The sequence below is a fragment of the Xyrauchen texanus genome, chromosome 26 (assembly GCF_025860055.1).
Source record: "Xyrauchen texanus isolate HMW12.3.18 chromosome 26, RBS_HiC_50CHRs, whole genome shotgun sequence".
In the NCBI taxonomy this organism is placed as follows: Eukaryota; Metazoa; Chordata; class Actinopteri; order Cypriniformes; family Catostomidae; genus Xyrauchen; species Xyrauchen texanus.
In genome coordinates, this window is record NC_068301.1 from 14,965,364 (window position 1) to 14,991,444 (window position 26,081).

The following is a 26,081-nucleotide window of genomic DNA, read 5'->3' on the forward strand; positions in this document are numbered from 1 at the left end:
TTGTTGCTCCACTTTAATTTTAGTCCCTTGTCGCTTAACCGAACAAGGAGGTTTTTTAATTGCACACCTAAAATATCCATAATTTCCTCACCTACATCGCTGCTGTGCTTTCCCTGGAAAGACATGTTTCCCGTCTAATTCTTATGCCCACCGGAGTTTTCGGTCCCGGTCTTAATAGATGTGAGGTGTAAACAATCTCCCCCTCAACACTTCTAAAAGGCAAATAAGACTGACTTACTACAGCAGCTGGAGATAGGTGAGAAGATCAAACCTCATGTCCCGGGCAGGGATCAAGTTGAATATCGCGCTGGAAAGACGTTGCTCGTCTGGTTGCGAGATCACGGAAGGGCTGTCACCACTTTGTAAGCCCGTTTATCGGTCCAATGACGGTCTCCAATAATACGGGTGAAGGTCTCTGCGCGTTACTGTCTTTCTTGTACGCAACACAACAATATTAAATGAAATACATTTTCTCTTATGTATTATCTCGTTATTTCATCTGACTCCATAAATGAAAAAGGTTTTTAATGATATCTGAGTATCATTAAAAGTGAGCGAATGTTTGATTATTCCTTTAACTCTTTAATTATATTTTACCCGTTTAGATTAAGAAACTATGTCGCTTTGAGGTCCTCGCGTGTTTTCTCTACACCGCGGGTCTCACGATCACAAGCGGCCAGTATTGGATCATCAAACAGAGGTAATTGCCATATACCTGAGATCGGTTACGTTCAAGTTCACACAATCAAAGATACTTCAGTATAGCCCCATGGAATTGCATACACTTGAATGTAACTTAACGTTTTCTTCAGTAGAGGTCACGGCCACTATTACAGATGTAAGTTGACCAACATAACTTCTCTTATAATAGCTTTGGATTGGCCATGCGTGGTTTCCCACGTACACTTATCTGGAGAAACATCAAATTAAAACAGAGGTAAGACACCCAGATTTAGATTGGTCAAGCAGCGTTTGCTGTTCTAAACGGAAATTCCCTTTTTGTCTTTGCAAACCAAGTACACTTGAATCGATGCCAAATATTAGTCGTCACTAATCTGACGCAGACTTGCGGTAACATACTGAATCGTTTAATCTGTTTGGGAAACACAATGTCAGAGTCAGTCAGAATAAAATCAAATGTTGACAATTTATTGACCAGGTAACATAATCAATTCCTCAATTCCAATTAGACATTGATAAGTCAAAGTTAGACATTTTATCAAAACATAAGAAATACGAATTGCAATCACCTGAAATAAACTACAAACAGTAAACTGTTTGGGATCGTCTGATTACAGAGAGCCATGAGCAATGTGTCAGCCCTTCCTTAAATACCCAGATAATTCAATATGCTAACCAAATGGTGGTGTCTGTCATTCTAATTAGATTTTGGTCCCCTGTTGAGGGGGTTCCTGTAGATTTACATACAGGAGGTATGGAGGATCTGGGGAGGGCACACCTTTAAGGGGCACACCACAGTTCTCATATTTTATAACTTCTTTTTGCTTTTCATTATGGCTGGGAGGATGAGACCAGTTTACCAGGCGCACTGAGAGACTTTAAATGATACCAAACATGTTATAGTTACTTTTTGTACACACTTCACATTGCATAGGTTTTTAGTGAGCTTTAAGTGAGGAGGAGGAGTAAGATGAAGATACTTTAGAAGGGAGGTGTTAGCTGCACAGTATGTTGCATCTCGGATGTTGCTGTTACATCTGCGAGAGAGAGTTCAGATGTTAATTCTCATGAGAGCCTTTTGTTTTCTCGAGGAGTAGCCCAGACTCACTGGCACCCGCCTTACAGATTTAACATGATTTCTATAAAACAAACTATGGCATTTTTGTAATTATAAACTGGAGATCTACCCTAAACACATGTTTAGGGTAAAATAAATACAAAATATTAATATTTCTATGTTATTTAATTAATTATATTCCCTCATTCCTCTAATGTAGCCTATGACAAATTTAATAGAGCTGAAGTAGTGATATGATAATATATATTATCAATCTATTTCCCCTTAAAGTACAGTTAGTGTTACTATAGTAAATTCAAGGGTGATGATGTAGAATTCTGTGCCTAATTCAAATGGTTTCTGCTTCTCGTGCCTTGCTTCTCACTGATTCTCGAGTTTAAGAGCTCAAGCTTTAAGAGCTCAAGCTTTAAGAGCTTTGCCCTCGCGCTGCTCTGTCCATTGAGCCATATCCATCTACAGAGCCATACAGATTGTGCCTCCGTCTGTGTATTTGACGCTGCTAAGCCGATGCATTGCTAGACTTCAAAATTAGATGAACCACGGTACAAATGTGTACCAACACATATAATTGAGAACCAATTGATACACTCCAAGTCTAGATAAACTTTTTAATGCAAAGAGGAACTTGATGATCGATTTTAATATTATGACTGATAAACCATTTGTAACCTACCACCCCCCTCTCTACTAATTTGCTCTCAGTGCCCCATGGCATCCTTTGAAAGCCACCGCTGAGAACCCCTGCTTTAGAGGTTCTTGACTGAATGTTATGCTCAACCTGATGTAAGGTTGCATTGACCTTGGAAAATAAGTTGTTTCTGTAAATTCCAGATTTTTGAGATTACACTTTTGTGGCATTTAACAACCATTCCATGAAATCCCTTCAGTTTTGACATAGGGCACCAACTTTGGGTGTCTTTGGAATGTAGTTGCCACATGTTTCTTCATAAACTGGAGACCTGACTAAAAAGAGGGGGAGATGGACCAATTGTAGATAAATCAAAATAAGAAAATGCAAGGCTCAACATGGCTGCTCTTGGAAAGGAAGAACGGTCTTTCAGTTAAAAGTGCCAATCGTTGGCTGCTAAGGGACATGCAGTAATTTGGGATTTTGAAAATTGAAAACCAATGTGACCTATGTTTACAGTTGCTTTTCCTGTTGTGATAAAGGTAAACTTATGTAGTTTCAGTTATCTAAATCTATGGTGCATTCAGAAAGTTCAGACCCCTTAATTGTTTTTCACATTAACATTTTGTTATGTTGCAGCCTTATGTTAAATATATATATATATATACACACACACTGGCATCAAAGAGTTTGGAGTAATGTACAGATTTAGCTTTTTCGGAAGGAAATTGGTGCTTTAATTCACCAAAGTGGCATTCAACTGATCACAAAGTATAGTCAGTATATTACTGATGTAAAAAAACAGCACCATCTCTATTTGAAAAAGTTATTTTTGATTAAATCTAGACAGGCCCCATTTCCAGCAGCCATCACTCCAACACCTTATCTTTGAGTAATCATGGTAAATTGTTAATTTGGTACATTTCCCATTATATCAAACACAGTTGAAATCTATTTGGTTAATTAAATGAAGCTTAACATTGTCTTGCGAAACAGACATTGGACAACAGGTAATTTGAATAGTGTTTTATGGATCTTAACCCCATTGAGCTTTTGAGGAATCAGCTAGATTGTAAAGTGCGTGAGAAGTGCCCAACAAGACAGCCACGTATGTGGAAAGTGCTACAGGAAGCATGGGGTGAAATGTCACCTGAGTATCTGGACAAACTGACTGCTAGAATGCCAAGGATCTGCAAAGCTGTCATTGCTGCATGTGGATGATTATTTGATGAGAACACTTTAAAGTAATTAATTTTTTTTTTCAAATTGTAATTGTATGTTATTGATGTCCTGACTATACGTTGTGATCAGTTGAATGCAACTTTAAAAGAATATATATAATATCTTGATCTACACTCCATACCCCATAATGACAAAGCAAAAAACAGATTTTTTATAACTTTGTACATTTATTAAAAAGAAAACATTTAATGATTTGGAAAGCACATATATGTCTATATTAGGTCTCGCAGCTGAAAATTCATATCAGTGCAAAAACCAAGCCCTGAGGTCATAGGAACTGCTTACAGAGCTCAGAGACAGGATTGTGATGAGGCACCGATCTGGGGAAGGCTACAAAACTTTTTCGGCCACATTAAAGGTTCCCAAGTGCACAGTGGCATCCATAATTCTTAAATGGAAGAAGTTTGAAACAACCAGGACTCTTCCTAGAGCTGGCTGCCTAGCCAAACTGAGCAATTGGGGGAGAAGGGCCTTGGTAAGAGAGGTGTCCAAGAACCCGATTGTCACACTGGATGAGGTCCAGAGATCATGTGGGGAGATGGGAGAAACTTGCAGAAGGACAACATTACTGCAACACTTCACTGATCTGGGCTTTATTGCAGAGTGGCCAGACGGAAGCCTCTCCTCAGTGAAAGGCACATAAAAAAAGCTCCAAAAGGACTCCCAGACTGTGAGAAACAAGATTCACTGGTCTGATGAAACAAAAATGGAACTGTTTGGCCTCAATTCCAAGCGTCATGTCTGGAGGAAACCAGGCACCGCTCATCACTTGTGCAATCCATCCCAACTGTGAAGCATGGTGGTGGTAGCATCATGCTGTGGGGGTGTTTTTCAGCGGCATGGGACCGGTCAGGGTTGAAGAAAAACTGTATGCAGCAAAATACAGAGATATAGTCAATGAAAACCTAGTTCAGAGCGCTCAGGACCTCAGACTGGGTCATAAGTTCACCTTTCAACAGGACAATGACCTCAAGCACACAGCCAAGACAACACAAGAGTGGCTTAGGGGCAACTCTGTGGATGTCTTTTGAGTGGCCCAGCAAGAGCCTGGACTTGAACCCAAAGAAACATCTCTGGAGAGACCTGAAAATGGCTGTCCACCGACGGTCCCCATCCAACCTCACAGAGTTTGAGATGATCTGCAGAGAAGAGTGGCAGAAAATCCCCAAAAAGCTTTTCGCATCATACCCCAAAAGACTTGAGGCTGTAATCGCTGCCAAAGGTGCTTTAAGTACTGAGTTAAGGGTCTGAATACTTATGTGAATGTAAATATTTCAGTTTTTTTATTTTTCATAATTTTGTAAAGTTATCAAAAATCTGGTTTTTGATTTGTCATCATGGGTTATGGAGTGTAGATTGATGTGAAAATATAATGTAAAGCATTTTAGCATAAAATGATAAAAATAAAGGGGTCTGAATACTTTCTGAATGCACTGTATATTACATTTTTAATACAATATATTAAAGGGCACCTATTATGCCCCTTTTCACAATTTGTAATTTAAATCTTTGGTGTCCCCAGAATGTGTTTGTGAAGTTTTAGCTCAAAATACCCTACATATAATTTATTTTGCCAGGTTGAAAATGCCTGTTTTAGCATGTGTGTCTTTAAATGCAAATGAGCTCGTGCTCCCTGTCCCGTATCCAGAATAGGGCGGAGTTTTGACATCTCTACTTTGGATAACTAGACATCATAAGCAATATGACTGACAGTGAGGTGTTCAGCCCTATATGTTTGAACCGGAGACAGACACTGATGAGGGAGAGACTCCGGCAGAACTAACAACCTTGAGAATGAACCAGGAAGTTTCCCAATGGTTATTTGATACATTTATTTATTTATTGTAGAGTTTTTTGTAGAGTTTTCAGCAGTTATGCAACAATGGATGAGCAACACACACACACACAAATACTGTTACAATGTTCACTATGCACTATAACGAAACAACACACACAAACAAACATGTTGAAAATGTTGCGTAATGTTCACTTATTTATTGGTGTACAGGTGCGGCAGTGTCCGTCAACAGTTGTGGGCAGGTCCTGTACAAAGTAACATCACTTTGTACAGAATCTAGGAACGGCTTGTTCTGAGAAAATGCTTATGATTAATGGGGATTAAAAAAAAGGACTGGGTGGATTTGTATCATTATAGGGTGGTTGTGTACACACACTGCCAACACACAATTATGTTCAAACACCATGTAAAAGTGCATTTTTCATAATAGGTCCCCTTTAATATAGTGGTTACTGTGTTACTGTCTCTCACGGATGCTGCTGAAACTGGACTCACTGTGAAATGAAATCTTGTGCTGAAGAGACTTAATATTGCTAACACTTATTTAGCAGCTAATAGCTTGCTAATGATGTGATAATGAGCAGTTATACTCAAGTTCTTCCTCAAGATCAAGAAGCGCTTTGCAGAAGTAATTTTTTTTTACCCTTTTGTGCCAGATGAACTCAATTTATTTGATTATGGCAAATGTTTCCAGAGGATAGAATTCTTCTTTTGTTAACCTTACATCATAACCCTACCCACATCTAGTTCTTTTGGAATCTTTGAATTCTTTGTACCGCCCAAGCTTTCCAAACCCTCAAATAAATAAGACTTTAATTGATTATTGCACATTACGAGTAGCCTGCTGATGTTGGGAACTTTTTAGTGATTTCTGACTATAACATACCATTTTTCTGGGGCACCCTTTGTTTCTTTCCAACCGTAGTTTGTGCTCTGCAGGGCTCCTTAAGATCTTTGTGGGTCTTGTCTTAGTGGCTCTCCTCAACTTGAGTGGGCTGACGGAAGGGCGAAAAGTTATTTATCGCCACAGGGGCCCCTCCCTGCATTCCTCACCACAGGCCTCTTTCTTGCACCGGAACACTGTGTGCTGTTCTGTGATTCACTGTTTTATTTTGTGGGACCCCATGTGCCATAAAATAGGGCATCTTTCTCAGTGCCCTGACAGAAAGCAGCTACTTAGTGATGGATGAGCTTTTTGCTGAGGCTCGCTTTGGTCATGCTTGATAAGATATAGGCACCAGATTATCTCTTTACCATCAGGGCATCAGAACATCCTTCATATGTCTCCCTTACCGGATGGCTCTCTTGTCTTTCCATTTTAAGGTGTGCTGCCTTTTTGGTTCCCACGGTTTACTTCACTTGTATTTCTTTTCTCATTTCTGCTTTTTTGTGATCCCCTAAAACATTGGCTTTCATGTTGTTTTTTTAAAACTAATTTTGTCCTCATGTGGGCCTGATTTCATTCATCTTGTATCGAAAACCTCAGCTACCCACTTTTTACCTGTAATATATAGTAGATATGCAACTGTTTAGAAATGTTCTTAATCAACAATCGTTGAATCATTAATGATAACATTAATATAATCTAAGTAGTGAACAGCTTGAAACTCCAAAAATACAACACGCTAATTTTAATTTTAAGATTTAATTATGCAAAGTTACATTTTTTAACTGACCAACCGTTCCTATGTAAACTTAAGAAAGGTCCAAGAAAAATTTATTACTAAAGAAGGAAGCTTGAAAACATGAAACAACCACTGAAGTATGTCCATGTAGCCTACTGTTTAAATATAATTTAAATAAATACACTTAATAAATGTGAAAATTGGTATATTTTCAATTCAGTGTATTTATAGTACATTTAGAGTGTTTGATATGAATTTGTGAATTGTTTAATTTACTGTTAAGGCATAGTTCACCCAAAAGTGAAAATTCTCATCTTTTACTCACCCTCATGCCATCCCGGATTTGTATGACTTTCTTTCTTCTGCTGAACACAAATAAAGATTTTTAGAAGAATATTTCAGCTATGTAGGTCCTCACAATGCAAGTGAATAGTGGCCAGACTTTTGTAGCTCTAAAAATCACATAAAGGAAACATAAAAGTAATCCATATGAATTCAGTGGTTAAGTCTATATATTCAGAAGCAATATGTTATGTGTGGGTGAGAAACATAAAAATGTAAGCCATTTTTTACACTAAATCTCCACTTTCACTTCCACAGTTGTTGTCTTTTTTTTTTTTTTTTTTTTTTTGATGAATCACATTCTTCATGCATAAAGCCACCTACTGGGCAGGAAGGACAGAATGACTTAAATATTGATCTGTTTCTCACCCACACCTATCATATCGCTTATGAAGACATGGATTTAACCACTGGAGTCATATGGATTACTTTTATGCTGCATTTATGTGCTTTTTGAAAAGTCACATGTGGTGCCTGTCTAGTTTCACTTTCACATCTGAAAGTGAAAGTGGCGATAAAGAATAAAAAAGGACCTGTTCTGTTTCTCGCATCTCTGTTTGAAGTTTGATTAACTTCCATGAATCAGTTCAAACCGTCTGTTTAAGTGAATCGTTTTAAAACTGAATTTAATAAATAATTTGAATAATCACAAAAACATTTTCATGTAAGTCTGTATTACTGGCATGTTTTTAAAAAATTTTTCATAAATATGTATATGTAATAAATATGGAGGTAAATATTTATGTCTATTTCTGTGTATTGTTATATTGGCACATCATGCAATTTATTTTGGTGCATAAATAAAAATAATTCACTCTCATTCTTGTGTGAGCTCAGATGTATGTGTTTTATATAAAAGTGACCTTGAACTTGTGACATACTTTAGCTTCTTAGCGCCGCATAACAACTTTAACTGTCCTATTATTTTATTTTTGCTGCATTTCTGCTCTAGGACACATTATTTCAGGAGATGCATCTGCCTGTCGCATCACAGAGTGAACACACACCTCTGATTTATGGAGGGTACGATATTGAATCAATATAATGAATATGACAAGATTGAACTGCAGTGGTGGTGAGAGCTACACACATAGCCCGAGACACAGAGGGGGGTGTTTGAATGCACAAGCATGAGTGTACCTCTTCTATTCGAGCTGACGGAGACCACCGTGGAGGAGTAGATCTGCTTTAGCTGTTTTTCTGTCACCATCTCTTCAGGGCAGGAGAAACGCCCTGCTGCTCAGCGGAAATATGATTGACAGATCGGCAGAGGTTTGTGATGTGGTATAGATGATTTCTCTGGTGTAATTAGAGGCAGGGACCATGGAGAATGGGAGAGAAAGAGAGAGAGAGAGAGGGAGGGAGACATGCACACCTCCGTGTGATACGTCTCTAGCTTTCTTTGAAGGAGGAAGCGGGAGCCGGGAAACATCCAATGAAAGACTTTTATTTCTCCACTTTTCAGTGTCACACAAGGGTTTGCTTTTCAGCATAGCAAAAAACACACAGAACACTCTGCTGCGTGCGCCTCTCTCTCCGGTGGTTTGGATTGCCCTTTTATCCCTTTCCGGCTCTCACTGCAATACAAACAACTGTTAGAGGTGATTTCCCTCAGGTGTCAATCCTTACTGTTCTTCCTCTCCCGGCCTCATCCGTCGCTCTGTCACGTCCCCTTCACCACGCTCCGTCTTCCCAAGGGGCCAGAGCAAGCACTGAGGTGGTCAGCTAGTCAAAGGTGTTACAACAGCTTAGTTTAGCCTGCCTAGCAGAGAGAAATACCTTCTAGGAATTGATACTATTAAGTGTTTGGGATACACTGACACTTGTCTTTTGTTAGGGAACTTGTGTGGTCCGTGTCAAGCTTAAAGGAAAGGTTCACACAAATATTAAAATTCTCTCATCATTTAATCACACTTGTGCCATCCCAGATGTGAATGACTTTCTTCTGCATAACACAAATTAAGATTATTAGAAGAATATCTCAGCTCTGTTGGTCCTTACAATGCAAGTGAATGGTGACCAGAACTTTAAAGCTCCAAAAATTACATAAATGTAATCCATACTACTCCAGTGGTTAAATCTATATCTTCAGATGTGATATGATAGGTTTGGGTGAGAAACAGATACATATTTAAGTCCTTTTTTTATACCATCAATCTCCTCTTTCACTTTCAAAATGTGAATGAATGTAAAAGTCAAAGTGAAAGAGGAGATTTACAGTGAAAAAGGACTTAAATATTTATGTTTCTTACCCACACTTATTGATTCTGAAGACATAGATTTAACCACTGGAGTCTTATGGATTAGTTTAATGCTGCCTTTATGTGATTGTTGGAGCTTCAAAAGTCTGGTCACCATTCACTTGCATTGTATGGCCCTAAAGACCTGAGATATTCTTCAAAAAATCTTTATTTGTCTTCAGCAGAAGAAAGAAAGTTATACACATCTGGGATGGCATGAGGGTGAGTAAATTAGAGTTTTTTCACTTTTGGGTGAACTATCCTTTTAAGTCCTTAGCTAACCAGCCAGGAATGTCTCCTTTTTTATTTAGATTCAGAGTATGCCTAAAAAGGAACGTTTACGCTTAATTTTGCCATCATTTACTCACCCTCATGATGTTCCAAACCCATATGACTTTCTTGTTTCAGTGGAAAACTTAAGAAGATGCCAAATGACAATATCAGTCACCCTTAACGTTCATTGCAGAATTTTTATTTTAGGGGGAACTTTCCATTTAACTTGTGATTTATTGAAACCAGTTGCAAGTTGAAGTTTTTTGTTTGTTTATTTGTTTATATGTGTGTATTCATGATTGCCCTCAAATCATATGAATCTGCAAGTAGACATTTATATTTAATAAGCACCAAAAAAAAATTGCTTGCACTAGATGGCGCCATATCTCTTTAGCTAAGAAGTGATTTTATTTCATGAATGCTGCTTCTCTGCAATGGACATGAAAGTGTCTTTAACATGAAGTGTGTCATTTTTGCGCACAACTGTGTTTACAGTATTCAAGGAAATCAATCTATCAATTTATTTCTTGTGCTTACATATTAAATTGGGATACATAGAATTATTTTATCATCTGAAATATTTCACACTTCACCTTTAATCCTCTAGATCACTCTGTGGAGGGGTGTATCATAGAAGTACGACTTCAGCTTTGACACGTTTGCTATTTCTGTGGCTAAAGATGATTGAATGATGTTATCGATATTTGAAGGTCAGTCAACACTAGACATCTGTTGTGAAACTAGTGTCAGGTAATAAAAAAAAAAGCAGAAAGAGATGAGTAGAAACCAAGGTCCTTGAGCTAAAGTGATCTTCAGTGTCCTTTCCTGAGGAAGTATGAACTAAGGTTTTATCACCTGAAGACCATAGATAGCGCATGATGCAAAAATGATTAAAACTTGACTGTACAGTCTCAAAGTGCTAACAGGAACATGGAGTATATGGGCCTAATATATAACTTATGAAAAGATCTTCATTGTTAAACAGCTCATATCTCTCAGAATAGTGTCCACGCCAATTACAGAAACTGTGCTTTCATGGTGTTTTTTATGGTGGCCTCCTCAAAGCCACAGCCTAAATCATTTTAGCATTGTTTAATTTTTTTTTTTATGTTGTTATTGTCAAGGGTGAGTAAATAATATTGGAATTTTCATTCTTGGGTGAGCTGTTCCTTTAAAGTGTATTGAGATTGTTAAAGTGCTGGCTTCAGAGAGTTTTGGTTAGAGGGAAGATCTTAACACATTTTTTTCTGGACTGTGGTATCCAGTTGCAGAGACCTGATGAGCTGTAACTGGCCAAATTCATCTAACAAGTCTGTGAGAATTGTCTCATAGAAGGAAAAAGAAGGAATTAAGAAAAGGACCAAGAGAGGGAGACCATGCATGTGCATCAGTAGAGCACGAGTGAGATAGTGCACCTAATTAGCACTCCAGGTGTTGGGATGTGGAATCAAGAGATGCTACCCCAGGTTTCATTTGGTGAAGAAAACACAACTTCTTGATCGCAGGTGGCATGAGTCACCTGTAATCCTGCCCTCATTTATCCAGGACACAGTGAAAAAACATCCGTGGAATAGGAGAACAATCGGAGTGCCGTGGTGGCAATTTTATACATCTTCATTCTTAATTTTTTAGCAGATTTTAAAGGTAAAGTGAAGTGTGTAATTTCTGCATATTAAGCCTGGATAGGAGAATAGTTTTTTGTAACAAAAAATTAAGGAATATTTAAAGATATATTAATAATTATAATAATTCTCTCATCTTTAACTCGCCCTCATGCGATCCCAAGTGTACAACTTTCTTTCTTCTTCAGAACACAAACGATTTTTAGAAGAATATCTCAGCTCTGTGGGTCCTTAAAATGCAAGTGAATGGTGACTAGACCTTTTTAAAGCTCCAAAAATGATAAAGGCAGCAACGTAATCCATTCGACGCCAGTGGTAAAATCTATGTGTTCTGAAGCAATATGATAGGTATGGGTGAGAAACACATCAATATTTAAGTCCTTTCTTTTTAATTATAAATCACTATCACACTGATTATAATCAGTTTCACATTGTGAAAGTGACAGTGGAAATTTATAGTAAATTGTCTTTATAGTCTACAATACTTGTCTATTGGACATCTTCGTCCATTTTATGATCCGGCTGTTGAAAATTGCAAGTGCTTTCACTTGGAAAGAGAATGACATGCCTCTCCTCAAAAAGCTGCATGATTTGAGGTATCATTCCTGTCTTTAGCACAAGCTGTACTGGACAAGTGACACACCATAGTTTAATGTTTAGCATTAGGGTTGTTGTAATCCCAAGTATGAGCAATCGTAATAGTTATGCTTGCTTTAGCAAGCACTACTAATTACATGTACGCAAATGTATCCAAATATACATCCTGCCTTGCTGCTTTGACCTTGGGATGACAGAGGGAGACGATGATGTTGTGCAGTTTAATCTTACTAGTCTGTGATCAGTTGGAATTTCTTTTTTTGGTGCTACATATACATTATCATTTTGAAATCAAGGCGCCAAGGCTTCTTGTGCACATTTTCGGCCTCTGTTTTTACCACACCATTTGAAGTGTCCAGAGAAGAAGTCAGAATGTTAATGCGAGGTCAAAGAATCATACAAATCTTCCATGTGAAAATCTGGTGGGTTTGGCCTTGTTTTTATATATTTTTTTACAGTAGTGTTTTATTCCCTATGAAAATCCATTTAATTACAGGATGCCATCAGCAAGACTCTCATTATCTTGTTTTTTTTGTTGTTGTTGTTTCAAATGTTTTAGGGGCTTTGGGTTTGTGCTTTTGTCTTTTTCCTTTTTACTTCTTTTCAGTTTTTTTTATCCTCATGCAACTAATTTGTCCTTGCGAAATCTGGCTTGTGGTTAAAAACTGTGCCATGTACTGGAATGTGTCCGTTTCCCACTGCTTTTGATGTCCATTTTGTATCCACTCTAAAAGAGACTGTTTTTGTCCCCTCCAACTCTTAAAACAGACATTTCCTCTTAGAGTCAAACTAGAAATGTGTTTCTCCCAGAGGATCAACCATTTGATTAGTTACATTTTTTATTTCTTTGTGTGTGTGTGTGTGTGTGTGTGTGTGTGTGTGTGTGTGTGTGTGTGTGTGTGTGAGAGAGAGTTACTGTTGCCTTGAAGAATTCCATCCCGCGGCTAGACTGCATATCTCGCAGATGTTTTCTCGTGGGAGAAAACCACTACTTATTTAATGTATCTTATGAGAGCTAAGAGTCTCTGTTTTTTTTTAATAAAATGAAGATTCTTGTTATGTTCGCCCTTGACTTGTTTCCTCTCAAAATAGTCCTGCTATCTTCCTTTGCAACTGGGATCAAATTAAAGGGTCTTTGAATTGTCAGAGGGAGATAATTTCGGGACATTGGGATTGTAGCTTGGCACACGAGAGTGGACATTGTCCAGCTAAGCTGAGTAAATTTGTCTGCGTTCATACACTTGTTACAACCTGGTGTACCAAATGTGGCTTGGTTTGGGTAGAACATCCTATACTCTACAATTGATCATACTGTACACTAGGGTTGCACCTATAGCATTTTAATAATGTTTTTAAGATCGTGTACGAGTACTCACCGTTACTTACCAAGGTATATGTGGCAGGGCGGAGGGCGGGGCCTCCCGCACGATCCTCTGCAGTCGACCCTTATCCCTCTCGAAGGCTTGATTAGCTTAATACGGCAAATGTGTAGGTGTGTAGGATCACGACCCGGCCCCGCCCTCTGCCCTGCCACAGTATATTTCAGTTATTTCCATTTTGCTTACAAATGACAGAAACTCTTTCTCTGTTAAATGTACAAGTGTCCTCAAGTGATTACATCACAAAAATATAAATTTAGAAAATGTTATCATTAGTTTTTTTTATCATTTTTGTTACATTTATTGCTTTTTGAAAACGTACAGATCAACAACTGACTGTAATTGATGTAGAAAGCTACATTATTCAATGACGAAATTGACTGCTTCGCTTGGATCTCATCTTTGGACACATTGCAAGGAATGAGTCAAACCAAACTTGCTCTCAACATACAGTGAAACTTCAGTGCCACTCGATCACTGGCAAGTAAAATCTGAAAATGTACCATTCATTGGCTAATTAGACATTTTTATTAGCATAGTGTAAAATTAGGTTGCATATATGAGTGATTTACTTGCATTGTAGAGAGTTGCGCATAGAGTAAAACATCAATATTGGATCGTTCAAATGAAGATTGCAATTAATCTGAAAATACATATTTTTATACAGACCTAAATGCAAGTACGTGTTACATTTTCAGTGTTCTCGCAAGGGGTGCTAAAATGGGCAATAGCTTAAACTGTCTTCTTTTATGGTCAGCATGATGAAGCAACAGTTTCAAAAAAATTTATTGATCAAGTTAGGATTCCTCATTTCCACTCCACAATAATATCAAATTTGATTTAATGCCATTGGCCAAGGTTCTGCTGTTGCATACTTGCTTAGTGTATTTATGGCCTTACTCATATACATTTACTCAGTGTTGCTACATACCATATATTCTCATACCACACAGCATTTGAATGAGACCAATCTCGTTTCATAGCACCACTTTGCACCTGCCCCTACTAATTTACAGTTTAGTCTCAGCCTGTCTTTATCTGCAATTCCTCCCTTCCTCCTCATAATCCCTTTCTCTCACACAACCCATCACACTCCTAATCTAATATTTAATATCAATTCACTAAGCTAGCAAACAATGTTATGTGTTAGCAATCCAAACAAATTTAATAACCATAGTTTGTAAAAAGCTATGACTAAGAAGCCACTTCATTTAAATGTTAAAACCCCCATCAGGGTTGACTGGGTCTCTCAATTAATATTTTAATGGTACATTTTTTATTTATTTATCAGTAGGTTTTTACAAACAAGCTAATCGTCTGCTAAAACAGAAGCACAGGCACAATGGGAACAGTGATATTAAATTTGTGGATGCAAATAAGATCACCTTGGTCTTTCTTTGGTTGTTCCTAAAAACACCCAAATATTATATTAAAACATCCAGTTGCCAGGTGCTACATTGTGGACATTATGTTTAAACGAATAGTTTACCCCAAAATAAAATTCTGTTATTATTTAATAACAGTTAGATCCTTCCAAACCCACAGGAATTTATTTATTCAGTGGAACACAAAAGGAGAATTTTTTAGAAGAATGTTGATGTTACTCATTTTCCATAAAATGAAAGAATATTCCAAGTTCCAAAAATGGCATAAAATCACCATAAATGTACTTGTCAAATATATTCCATACCTTATTTCACAAATTTCATATTATACTTTTTCAAAATACATTATCTGAAAACAAGTTTAGACATATATACTAGTTAAGAATATGATTTCTGCACAATACAAATCTGGTTCAAATATCACATGTAGGTTCTGCTTTAATTTATTCATGGTTTATTTATTATATCTGTATTTTAATGTTCTGTAAATGTATTCTAGAAGTGTTTGTAATGATTTTCATATTAAAATCAATTGCATATTGGCCAAAATATTAGCTTCAATTAAAAAAATATTGACATTCACCACTAAAAGCCCATATTGGTTGAAAATCAGTCCCTAGACTCATGATCAGGCAGCCTGAATGGATAATTACCCTTAACAGCTCTCTTACTGACCGCTATTGAAATGTTGAGGATATGATTTCATTTCTAATATGTTTTCTCCTTTGGGCACTTTGCATTTTTTTCTTGATTGCTATGACTGTGACCTATTCTTCAGGTAAAGTGCTGCTCTGAGCTCCTCATAACAAGAGGGACCATAATCATAAAGCCAATGTATTTTTCTGGACTGCAATTTAGAAATTACGACAGCAGGCCTTCTCTTTCATTCTGATTCTTTGCTTTTCTCTTGTAGTTCAATATCAGATGGAGATGATGAGGAGTCTGCGCCATGTAAACATTGATCACCTTCATGTGGGTTGGTACCAGTCAACTTTTTACGGCTCTTTTGTCAGCCGGGCCCTTTTGGACTCTCAGTTCAGCTACCAGCACGCCATTGAGGAGTCCGTTGTGCTTATTTATGGTTGGTTTCCCTTTAATTTTTTTCTTCCATACCCAATGTCTTTCTCTGTCAATCAGCCTGGGCTAATAAAATATGTTCAAGATTTTAAAACACACTGAATTTGCTACGTATACACCGCTCATCCACACTGGAACTGCGTTTTCCTCCACCGAAAATGGAGACTTTTCAAAAAGCTCTGTAGTACAGCATACTTTGGAAAACTATGATGTTAGGAAATGGGTGTTTTTAACGGAAAACATTACTAAATCTGATGTAGACCACCTTGGTGCTGATCTGGGATACGTAGTTTGAATACGGGCAATGTCGTGCCTGATCCCATTCTCCCTCTCTCTCACCAATAATGACCTGTTTCCTCTCTTAACGTCTCTATAAATAAAAAGTTGCAAAAAGGTCAAAAATTTAAATACAGATCTTTATTTTGGGACCATCTGTTTGACCAACAATGGCAGATAAAACTGCTTTGAAAACAATTCTGTTTGGTGATGTTACTGACACATATAACACATTAAACGTTTAATGTTCGTTTCATCCACTTCATCTAATCTTTTTTTCCCCTAGTTCTCGTCCATGGAGTTCTCCAGTATGGAGTTCTCCTCGCTGTCCTCTCTGTTATCACCTATATACTTTTCTTTTCAACCCATATTTTTTATTTTATTTCTTCGTCTTCATTTTTCTATTGTGCATGCTTGTGCACACACAAAAACACACCAGCATGTTTCAGGCCCCCAACGTATAGACTCCTTTCCTACTCCACTGCTTTTCTCTACCACTTTCCCTTCTCTCTCTCATCCTCTCCCCTTCTGTTTCTCTCCCTCTCTCTACCCCTCATTTTCTTGGCCATGGACAAGGTCCCCCCCTTGTGTAAACAGGAGGCTGGTTTGTGTGTAGCGGGCCCGGCAGCAGCCTCGTCTAGACAGGGTTTCCTCCCCTCTGTTTATTTAGCCTGCTATCGGAGAGCTGATGTGTACCTTCAGGAGTGGATTCAGGGCCCGGACACCCCCCCATCCACCAGCACAGACACCACCCATCCCAGATGTCTTTGGACTCATGGTTTGTAGCAGTGGATGGAGAAACTGTCAGAAAAGCTGCTTTAACAACAAATCTGTTCCTAAGCTAGGGATGTACAAAACTCCATATTATCAAAATTGACTAGTTGGTTGGTTGCCTGAACGACTAGTCAACTATTAAGGTATTAAGGAAGCCCTTTATAATTAGGGTGGTTTGGGTTCACCTGACACTGATTCTTGCAGCACATTTTTAAAAGATTTGCACCATTTTTTTTAACTTGACACAACGTCTTGTGGCGGGACATTAAAGAAAAAAGAGGCACAAGGCGGATACAACGGCCAAGTAAATATGTCTGAATGTTTATTGCTGCAGCCGTGCTTTGAAGGGGATGAATTTAAAAACACTTTAAAGAGATTTTTTGTGAGGGTTTTACTGTGTAAACTTTCTAATGGGCCATTCACGTTGAAAATGTGTACCAATGCAAAGTTGTAGTTTTTGCAACTCAAGTTTATTCAAATTTATTAAAACACTGTTTTAGAACATATAAATTATTTGGATTTATTTATTACTATGTATAATGCTATCAATTGTTCATATAGACAGCGTTCTGATCACAGGTGGTCAGCGTTAAATACAAGTGTAAACATGGTGCAAAATCCTTTGTGATCGGATCACAAAAACCACATATGAAGATAGTCAAAAATGCATTTGACCACATCACATTTGAGGTGTAAATCCTAATCCATCCTGAATGCACCCCAGACAGCAGAGAAGCACCACCCTCACCTGCTAATCAACTGCTGTTGTCAAACAAGAGTTTAAACTTTGCTGGTAAAAGCAGCTTAGTTACAGGAAATAACCAGAAATTTTGAAAAAACAAATGCATATACAAACATGAGAACTTCATGGATCTTTATCAATGAAGTGTGTTATCAACATGCAGTCACTAAGGGGGTATTTAAACTTGGTTACTTCATGTGTTTTTACTGATGGGATTGCCATCAGATCATGAAAAGACCAGTTGTAAATGCCTTACAAGATGGATTCGAGATTGATATAAATCCAATCGCTCAAACCGCCGGTGGAGCTTGTGTAAATGCATCTGGCTGTTCAAGACACATATTTAAACTTTACTCCCCCCAAACAGCATTATATCAGCATAGGGAAAAGTCTAAACATTACTGCTGTTACAGAGCATTTGCATATGGCCCAAGTCACGCAGTAAATAATAGCAACGAAATGAAAGGATGTATGTTGTAGGAGAGACAGAACTTTTTCTTTATGAATTTGATGCAGATTGCTGATGAAAACTGAAACTAAACACCTCAATAAGCGCAGCTGATGTGCATGACGTGTCTTAACTACGACAAGCCCCAAGGCGGAAAAAAACAATGCGTGCACACATACAGACACATGCGCTCTAGGCAAAGTCACTTGGAATCAAATAATAAATCACATCTTTTAAATTCGCTCCCCAGCATTTGCATAATCACCGAAGTTAATTCTGTTTCATTTGCATATAGCTCGGGAATTGAAGATCGGATTTATATCCGTATTGTGGAGACACATTAATGTGTCCAAGTGTAAATGGAATGTGCTTATTCGATTGGATAGCAATCCAGTCAGTAAAAACACATGAAGTTACCAAGTGTAAATACCCCCAAAGATATGAAACGCACACATTTGAAGCCCAGCAATGTACTGGTGGTACTCCACTAAAATAGCAGAGAATTCTGCTCGAAATGTTGCATTTGTACTTACTCTTGTACTCTACTCTTGGAAAACAGTGCACCTTATTTTCACACTTTCTTTGTCTTTTAAGACTTGTTTGAGGTTTATTATCATGCAATAACACAATAAGAGTGATTGAAGGATGTCATCATAAAAACAGACCCTCCCCTTGAAATCCGAACACAAGTGGTCACAGTAGATGCATTTAAGCGACCAGGTGTGCACACCCAAAGCACATCTTAATACAAGGTGTAAACAGTCTTAATGTAGAAATGTGTGGAAAACATGCCTTCATTATTTTTAGCTTTTACTTAGTTTTTAATCTACTTGGCTGCAATGGTTGTTTGTTTGAAATGACTGAAATCACCCTTTTAAGCCATTTCGGAGCAATTATATGAATACATAATTAAATATATATATATCAAATGTTGCCAAAAGGCAAAAAAATATTGAGACAATTCTTTATCCATATTGGCCAGCCCTAAAGTAAAGATGCGCTAGATGGACATGGTTGACCTTTGTGCAGTGTCTCACTGTTTTTCAGCATTTCGTGCAAGAGTGCCATGTTTTTTAGACTTCGTATCAAGTTAAAAAGAACTTAAACACATCTCGAAACACCTGCGTACTATTCTATTAATTGTGCTGCCATTTATAGAATTAAGCACAGATGCAATGCTACAACATAAAAACATTTATGCAAATACAAGACAAAAATCTAGATAAAGTTAACAACTACACTAAGCAACTAGTTAGTTGTTGGAAACAGGCTCTACACCTCCTCCTCACTCAGCTAACTGGGATGGTAGTGCCGTAAATGCTCTTTGATCACAGCATAGATTGGATGTAGACATAAATATAAAACGTTAACTGTTCTTTGCCTCCCTCCTCTATTCACGCCCCCTTCCATTTTCTCTCTCTTTCACTCGCTCGTCCATGCTGTCTGTAACTTTCCTCATGCCAGATGTTTATCCCTATCAGAGTGTTTGTTCAGTCTCCTCCTTGTGGTGGAAGGCAGGCCCTACTCACTAAAAATATATCAGACACCTAGCAGCTGCCAGAACCCCACCCTGCACCAAGCACACTCTCCACATGAACAATGAAAGCATTCAGAGGGTTGATGGGTGCACAAACTGTGGCTTGAGGGATGTAGTTTCATATGTTGTTCTGGCTCTGTTACAAGGGGGTTGGATGTAAAAAAGCTAAATGAAAATACATATATTAAAGGCATAGTTCACCCCAAAATGTAAATTCTGTCACTACTTACCCTCATGTACTTCCAAACCCGTGGCATTCAACGAGAGATTGTCAGAGTGACCAGGGACTGTCAAACAATTAAACACAATTAAAGTAGTCCATACCACTTGTGCGCTATATTTAAGTCTTCTGAAGCCATTCAATAGCTTCATGTGGGGAACAGACTGAAATTTAAATCAGTTTCTTTGTATGTCTAGAGCTGCGTAGATATTTTTGAAATTGTTATTTTGTGTTCCTCAAAAAAAAAAAAAAAAAAAACATAAGTTTGCAACAGCATAAGTAAATGATGACAGGATTTTCATTTTTTTTTTTTTTGGTGAACCATTCCTTTATTTTCAGTCAAAGTTTATTGTATGGCTATTAGCCATTTTACCTTTTTTAATGTCCTTATTCCTCTATGCACAAATTATGAATATTTTTGTCTGGAAAAAATGTATCAAGATCAGACTAAATCCCCATCAAGTTCTCATTAAGCCTACCTTAACCTTCACTTGTTAGTCTCTTTTCAGCCTAACACCCACATCTGCTCCTTACACCTATCCCACATCCTTTCTCTACTCAGTTGATGTTGGTATTTGGCCAGAGCTGTGCTATTGCCATATTGCAGCTGCCATTCTGGTGTAATTGGCATTGGTTTGTTTCAAATCTCTGACCCAGTAGTAGGGAAAGACTATTCATTACTAATAATAAAAAAGAGATTAATTAAATCTGCTGCGCATCCTATCCTGGTGTACTTTCTTTTCTAGGTTTACTGTTTTTTTTATTTATTTATATATATTTTTTTCATTATGCTCTTCAATATTGACTGTTAAAAGCAAAAGTTTTAGTTTTGTTAATTTCAAATTGTGTACATTGTTGTAAAGGTCAATGTTGCTACTTGTGAAAGTCAAGTGTTGAGGATATCGCTCCAAATTGCTGCATAAATAATGTGTGTAAAACCTAATATTGATATCACATCACAAATACAGTATTATAATTTATAATTTGTTTTGGTCAAATTGCAGAGTCTGCCCTCCATCTGGTCTTAAAAAATTTTTGAGAAGACTTTTGTTCCACTCTTGTGAACGGGTACTTGAAGAATGCTAAGGGAATCTTACCTTTGTCTGAGGAGATCTTGAGATCGATGTTCCTACGTCTGAAAATGTCCCCATTGGCAATATTAGAAAAAAGACAGGCAATGTTTTTTGCTTTCCACAATGTCTACAAGCATCAAATATGAGTGAACAATTTCTGAACCATGCAGGAAATTCTTAAATCCTTTCCGTGGAGAATGGTCAGAGCTTTTGCCCATCTTCGGCAGAACACTTATGATGCCTTTTTTGAGGCAAAATGTCAGTCTTCTGACAGTGAAATTAATCCACTTTGACTAGCTGAAAAACACTTTCCCTCAAGAATCTAGTGCATCTTTTCAAAATGTATAGCTTAAATTTGACCTGTCATAAATGGATGTTTTTTCCCCACCTGCCACTGTTATTTTCTGGTCTTCCTAAAGATATTTGATGTTTCTGAAACTGATTGATAGATAAATGTGCTTTATTGATACAGATGGCAAATTCAGGGTAACATAATTTTACTGTTGTTTTATTTAGAAGGAAAACTACCTGTGCTAAAGGTCTGAATCCTTTGGTGTTTATGATATAATATCTGTTACCCATACACTCTTAACCAAGCATGGCGTAAAACGTGAGATTATTTTGTCGATTGCTTGGTTTCTATCTATGTGGCATTGTGCTGGGTAGCCTTGCCCACAGTGAAAGCTCATTGGTCTTAAATCCCACTCCACCTAACTTTATATAGAGTACAGCAGTCTTGCTCCGCAAGTAAAAACCCCATTAATTTTCTCCACGAGGAGTAGATATTTAACAATAACTTATAAACCTTTAAAGACAGACCTTTTGTATTGTATCTAATTACACAATGATGACTCATATACATTATAGACATTACAGTTTTATCTTCTGTTAATGCCTGATCTTCTGTAAAGCTGCTTTGAAACAATCATCTTCATTAAAAAAATAATAATAATTTTAATATAATTATTTCTGGTGAAGAACTACACTACCTATGATCCTGAAGGGCAGTGATCCACCAATCAGAGAATCGTGGCTGACAAATTGCACCAAACAAGCTCTGCATCGACCACTCACTCCCATGACGCAACCGAGTCGGTCTCCGTACACTCTCAAACTACTCATGTGTATATTTGCAAACATCTGAATATTTTGCAATAAATTCAAAATATGTTTTTTCTATTCTTATAATCAACAACCCTAAATCAATAGTTTTATATTTTCCATCAGCTTTAATTAGATTATGTAATTTGTAATGTTTAATTGGATTGTAGTTTAAAGATGTTAAGCATATTAAGACTTCTTGTACCGTTGTCTTTTTGTCCAAATACTTTCATGCTTCAAATCAGGAAGCTAGATGGCTGAAAAAGTGTGCAGGCACTGTTGCACTGTTTTACTCAAAGTATCTTCTGACTGGCTGTGACTGTGTCAGATTACACCGCAGTTTCACATTCAGTGTGGACAGACAAATTGCTTGTCGCTGGAAAATTGTCTGGTTAGGACATGGGATAAGAAAAGCAATAAATGTTTTGATTTTTGTTCTCTTTTCATGTAGATCCCATTAAGACATCTCAGGGTTCTTTGTGTCTCAAGGCCTACAGACTGACCCCCAAACTTATGGAGATCTGTAAAGAGAAGGACTTCTCTGCAGATGCGTAAGCCTCAAAACAACACTTAAACACACACATATAAACAGACTCTCATCCCCTTGTTTACTTCAACCTCCCTGTCACCTTTAAAAACTCTGATCAGAAAAAAGCATTAAAACAAAATTTTTCTTTTAAATCAGTTGACTAATCAGTCTTGAGTGCTTGTCTAATGGGCCGATCAGTGATGGAGAAGTTGAAATCATCCAATCATTTCATTAGAGTGAGCTACTCATGTAGTGTCTCTCACTCCCACATTACAGGACACTCAACCATAAGCGGATTTGGAGAGCTTAATGCGGGAGATAGTGGAAGAGTCGGACATTGGGAATGAGTGGGAGTCTGTTGTGGGGTCCAAAAGAAAGACAAGAAGAAACATTTTGTGTGTGAGAGAAAGAGAGAGCTTTTTGTAATTTACTCACTTTCAAGTTGCAATGTCAGAAATTAACTTATTCATTAAGGGGCAATATTTGCTTGTTGTTACACACCTGGTTGAATTTCTTTCTTCAGTGGAAAACAAAAGGGAATTTTTTAAGGATGACCGTTCACTGATTTCCATACAATGGTGAAGTGCCTTGAGAAGCGCAGTTCGATTTGTTGTTTTGACGTATTTGTGCACAATAATAAACTCCAGCAACATTCCTTGCATCCAGCTCCCACATTGGCATGTCTCTTTCAGAAGTGATTATCCCTACGCCATATAGAGCTGTTTAGGTTGTAGTACAAAAAAACAGAAGAGAATTCGCCATGGGTCCCCTCTGGATTTTCCGACGGTTTTTAAATGTTTTTTTTTTTTCAACTTATATAAAATAATGTAAAATTGATGATACGTGGACATAATGTTCTACAACATAAAGTACCACAAATGTGAATTTTGAAGCTGTATTGAATTGCATCCTTTAAAAAACAAAAACAAAAAAAAAAACACAGCTGCCTTTAAAATTCACGTTTGAGGTATTCGTTTGTGTAATTTATGTTGTAGAACAAAACATTGATATATTGTCAAGTAATGTTTGCCACAGGCCTTATTAACAGTCTTTGAACATTTCTCCCTGGCTCACAGTTTTTTAGATCTTGCGCATGAGCGCCATGTTTTTAAGACATCCATCAATCTGCCATAATTCAAAACGCTGTCCTTCATGCAGGAAATACGCTTAAACTATCCTGATGATACGCATGAGAGCGGCCACGTGAGAGTAAAAAAACGAACTAATGTGCCACTTTTAAAAGTACTTTACGTATGAGGTTAGATGCATTAGGGAGGTTTTATTTTGATGGTAGGCTACAAGTAGTAGTACAATAAGTTAATAAATTAGGGTGTTAGATCAGCTGTTACTTGCACTGGTGCACCCGAATCATTTTCCACATTCGCATGCAGTGATTTTTATGGCAAATGGCAGTGAAATGCTTGCACAGTAGAGCCCTGGACGTCCTTCAAAATGTTTCCTTTTGTGTTCCACAGAAGAAAGAAAAGTTATACAGATTTGAAATGACTCGCGGGTGAGTAAATTACAGAATTTTTATTTTTTGGGTGAACTATCCTTTGAGTTATGTGATTTGATAGGGGTCGTTTATTTTATAATTTGACACTTGTTGATAGATGGGAAAATATTTTGTTTTCATGCAGGCTGAAAAAAGCTAACGCAGGGTATGAGAACATGTTCGAGGAGGTGCCAATCATCATCAAAAACTCTCATCTCATCAACGTTCTTCTGTGGGAGCTTGAAGAAAAGTCCACTGTTGCAGATAAACACGAGCTCCTCAACCTTTCCAGCAGGTAAAACCATACTGACACCCAATTAAAAGTGTAATATTTAAAAATGAGGATTAGGGCTCAAACGATTAGTCGATGTTATACTTTGTCGATAACGTCGATAATAAAAAATTGTCGACAAAAATTTCCATTGCTGAATAGTCGTTTGATATCAATTAACATAACATGAGTTCACAATAAACTAATGATGATGCACGAGAGCAGCACTGCAGTTTGCGCCTGAAAGAGGAGAGGAAGAATTGTACAGCTTACAGTCCAGATGCACTCTAAACTTTCACAGCTGCAGATAATGTAGATTGCAAAGTATGAGGAATTATAATGTAAAAATACTGTACAAAATAGGTAAATACCGATGCACACTCGTTGTGGAATAAGTGGAGCTGGAGCTCTTTTAAGGAAACACATTGGCGTTACATCTTCAATGCAGTTATGGTTAATGCGTTATAGCTTTATAGAAGTTCAAATAATATGGAAGCAGGTCATGTAATTAACTATAATCTCCAAAACTGGCATTTCTCTGTGCGTTCAGCGCCTCTTCTATGAGTTGCGCAAATGTTCCGATCTGAGACTGAATCTGCATCCGGCTGATGCACACTGTCGTGGGGACGCTCCTCCCTCAAGCGTGCACTCTTGATGCAGCTAGATTATAACGTGATGGCTCTCGACTTATTGAATCATAACATATTTCACTGTGCATTTTGGCAATACACAGCTTTATTAATAAGGGAGAGTTTTTTTTTTTTTTTTTTGTGAGTTAAAGATGTTTGAAGTGAACAAAATGTTTTTTATTTGTTTTTGCTTTGGCTTGTTTTCCAATATAAATGTCTAAAAAAAATATCTAAAACTAATTTAAAACAATGTACATTTACTTTAGCAGCTATACTGCAGAAATTTTTTTTTTATCTGAGAATGATGAATATAATATTAAAAATATTTATATTAATATTAATAATATTTAATATTTAAACATTTCTAAAAGTCCTTTAAAAATAATATGCATTCACCTGAGAATCAGCATATAAGATATTTAGACTTGCTTTTAGAGAATAGATCTTAAATACAAGTATATTTTGTCTTTACTGTACTCGCAGAAGTATAACCAAGTGAAAAAATACACTTACATTTAAGATACATTCTCTTTATGGCTCCTACACACTACACGACTCGTGGTACCATTCATATTACAAAACTGTCTGTCTTGTCACCGAAGTCGTAGCGTTTTCAAATTACACAACAAATCGGCAACAGGGGTGAACACATTATAAGACATTTCACTATTAATGAATCCCTGATGACTCTGCCTGAAATCCAAATTACGTTTCACAACTGAGTACACGCGAGAAGTGATAAGATATACGAAAACAAATGCATGAACGCATGCATTTCAGAATATGGTTTTTTTTTATTTATCGCCTCAATGCATCATATATTTTATTTGGTTACAATATGAAAAAGTAGCTCCTACTGAAAAATCTACCTATTTGCTTACCTGACTGTCCAAGAGAATTGACCATTTCTCTCCAACTCTTCTCTTTCTCCTCCCGGTTGTAGTACAGTTCAGAGGAAACATCAATTAGTCACTGGTGCTCCTGACAATGTTCCACAAATTTTTCCTCCATTTCTTTGG

The 26,081-nt window shown here is 37.3% G+C and overlaps 1 protein-coding gene across 1 annotated transcript in view; it reads left to right on the forward strand.

The window, feature by feature from the left end:
• The window catches only part of eif3hb (eukaryotic translation initiation factor 3, subunit H, b), a 114,579-nt gene that overhangs the window by 65,198 nt on the left and 23,300 nt on the right, over positions 1–26,081 (forward strand). Inside the window, exons 3-5 of the mRNA XM_052093126.1 lie at positions 15,804–15,971; positions 22,590–22,689; positions 24,308–24,457. Of these exons, the coding sequence (XP_051949086.1) occupies positions 15,804–15,971; positions 22,590–22,689; positions 24,308–24,457 (418 nt within the window). The remainder of the gene's footprint in view (positions 1–15,803; positions 15,972–22,589; positions 22,690–24,307; positions 24,458–26,081) is intronic.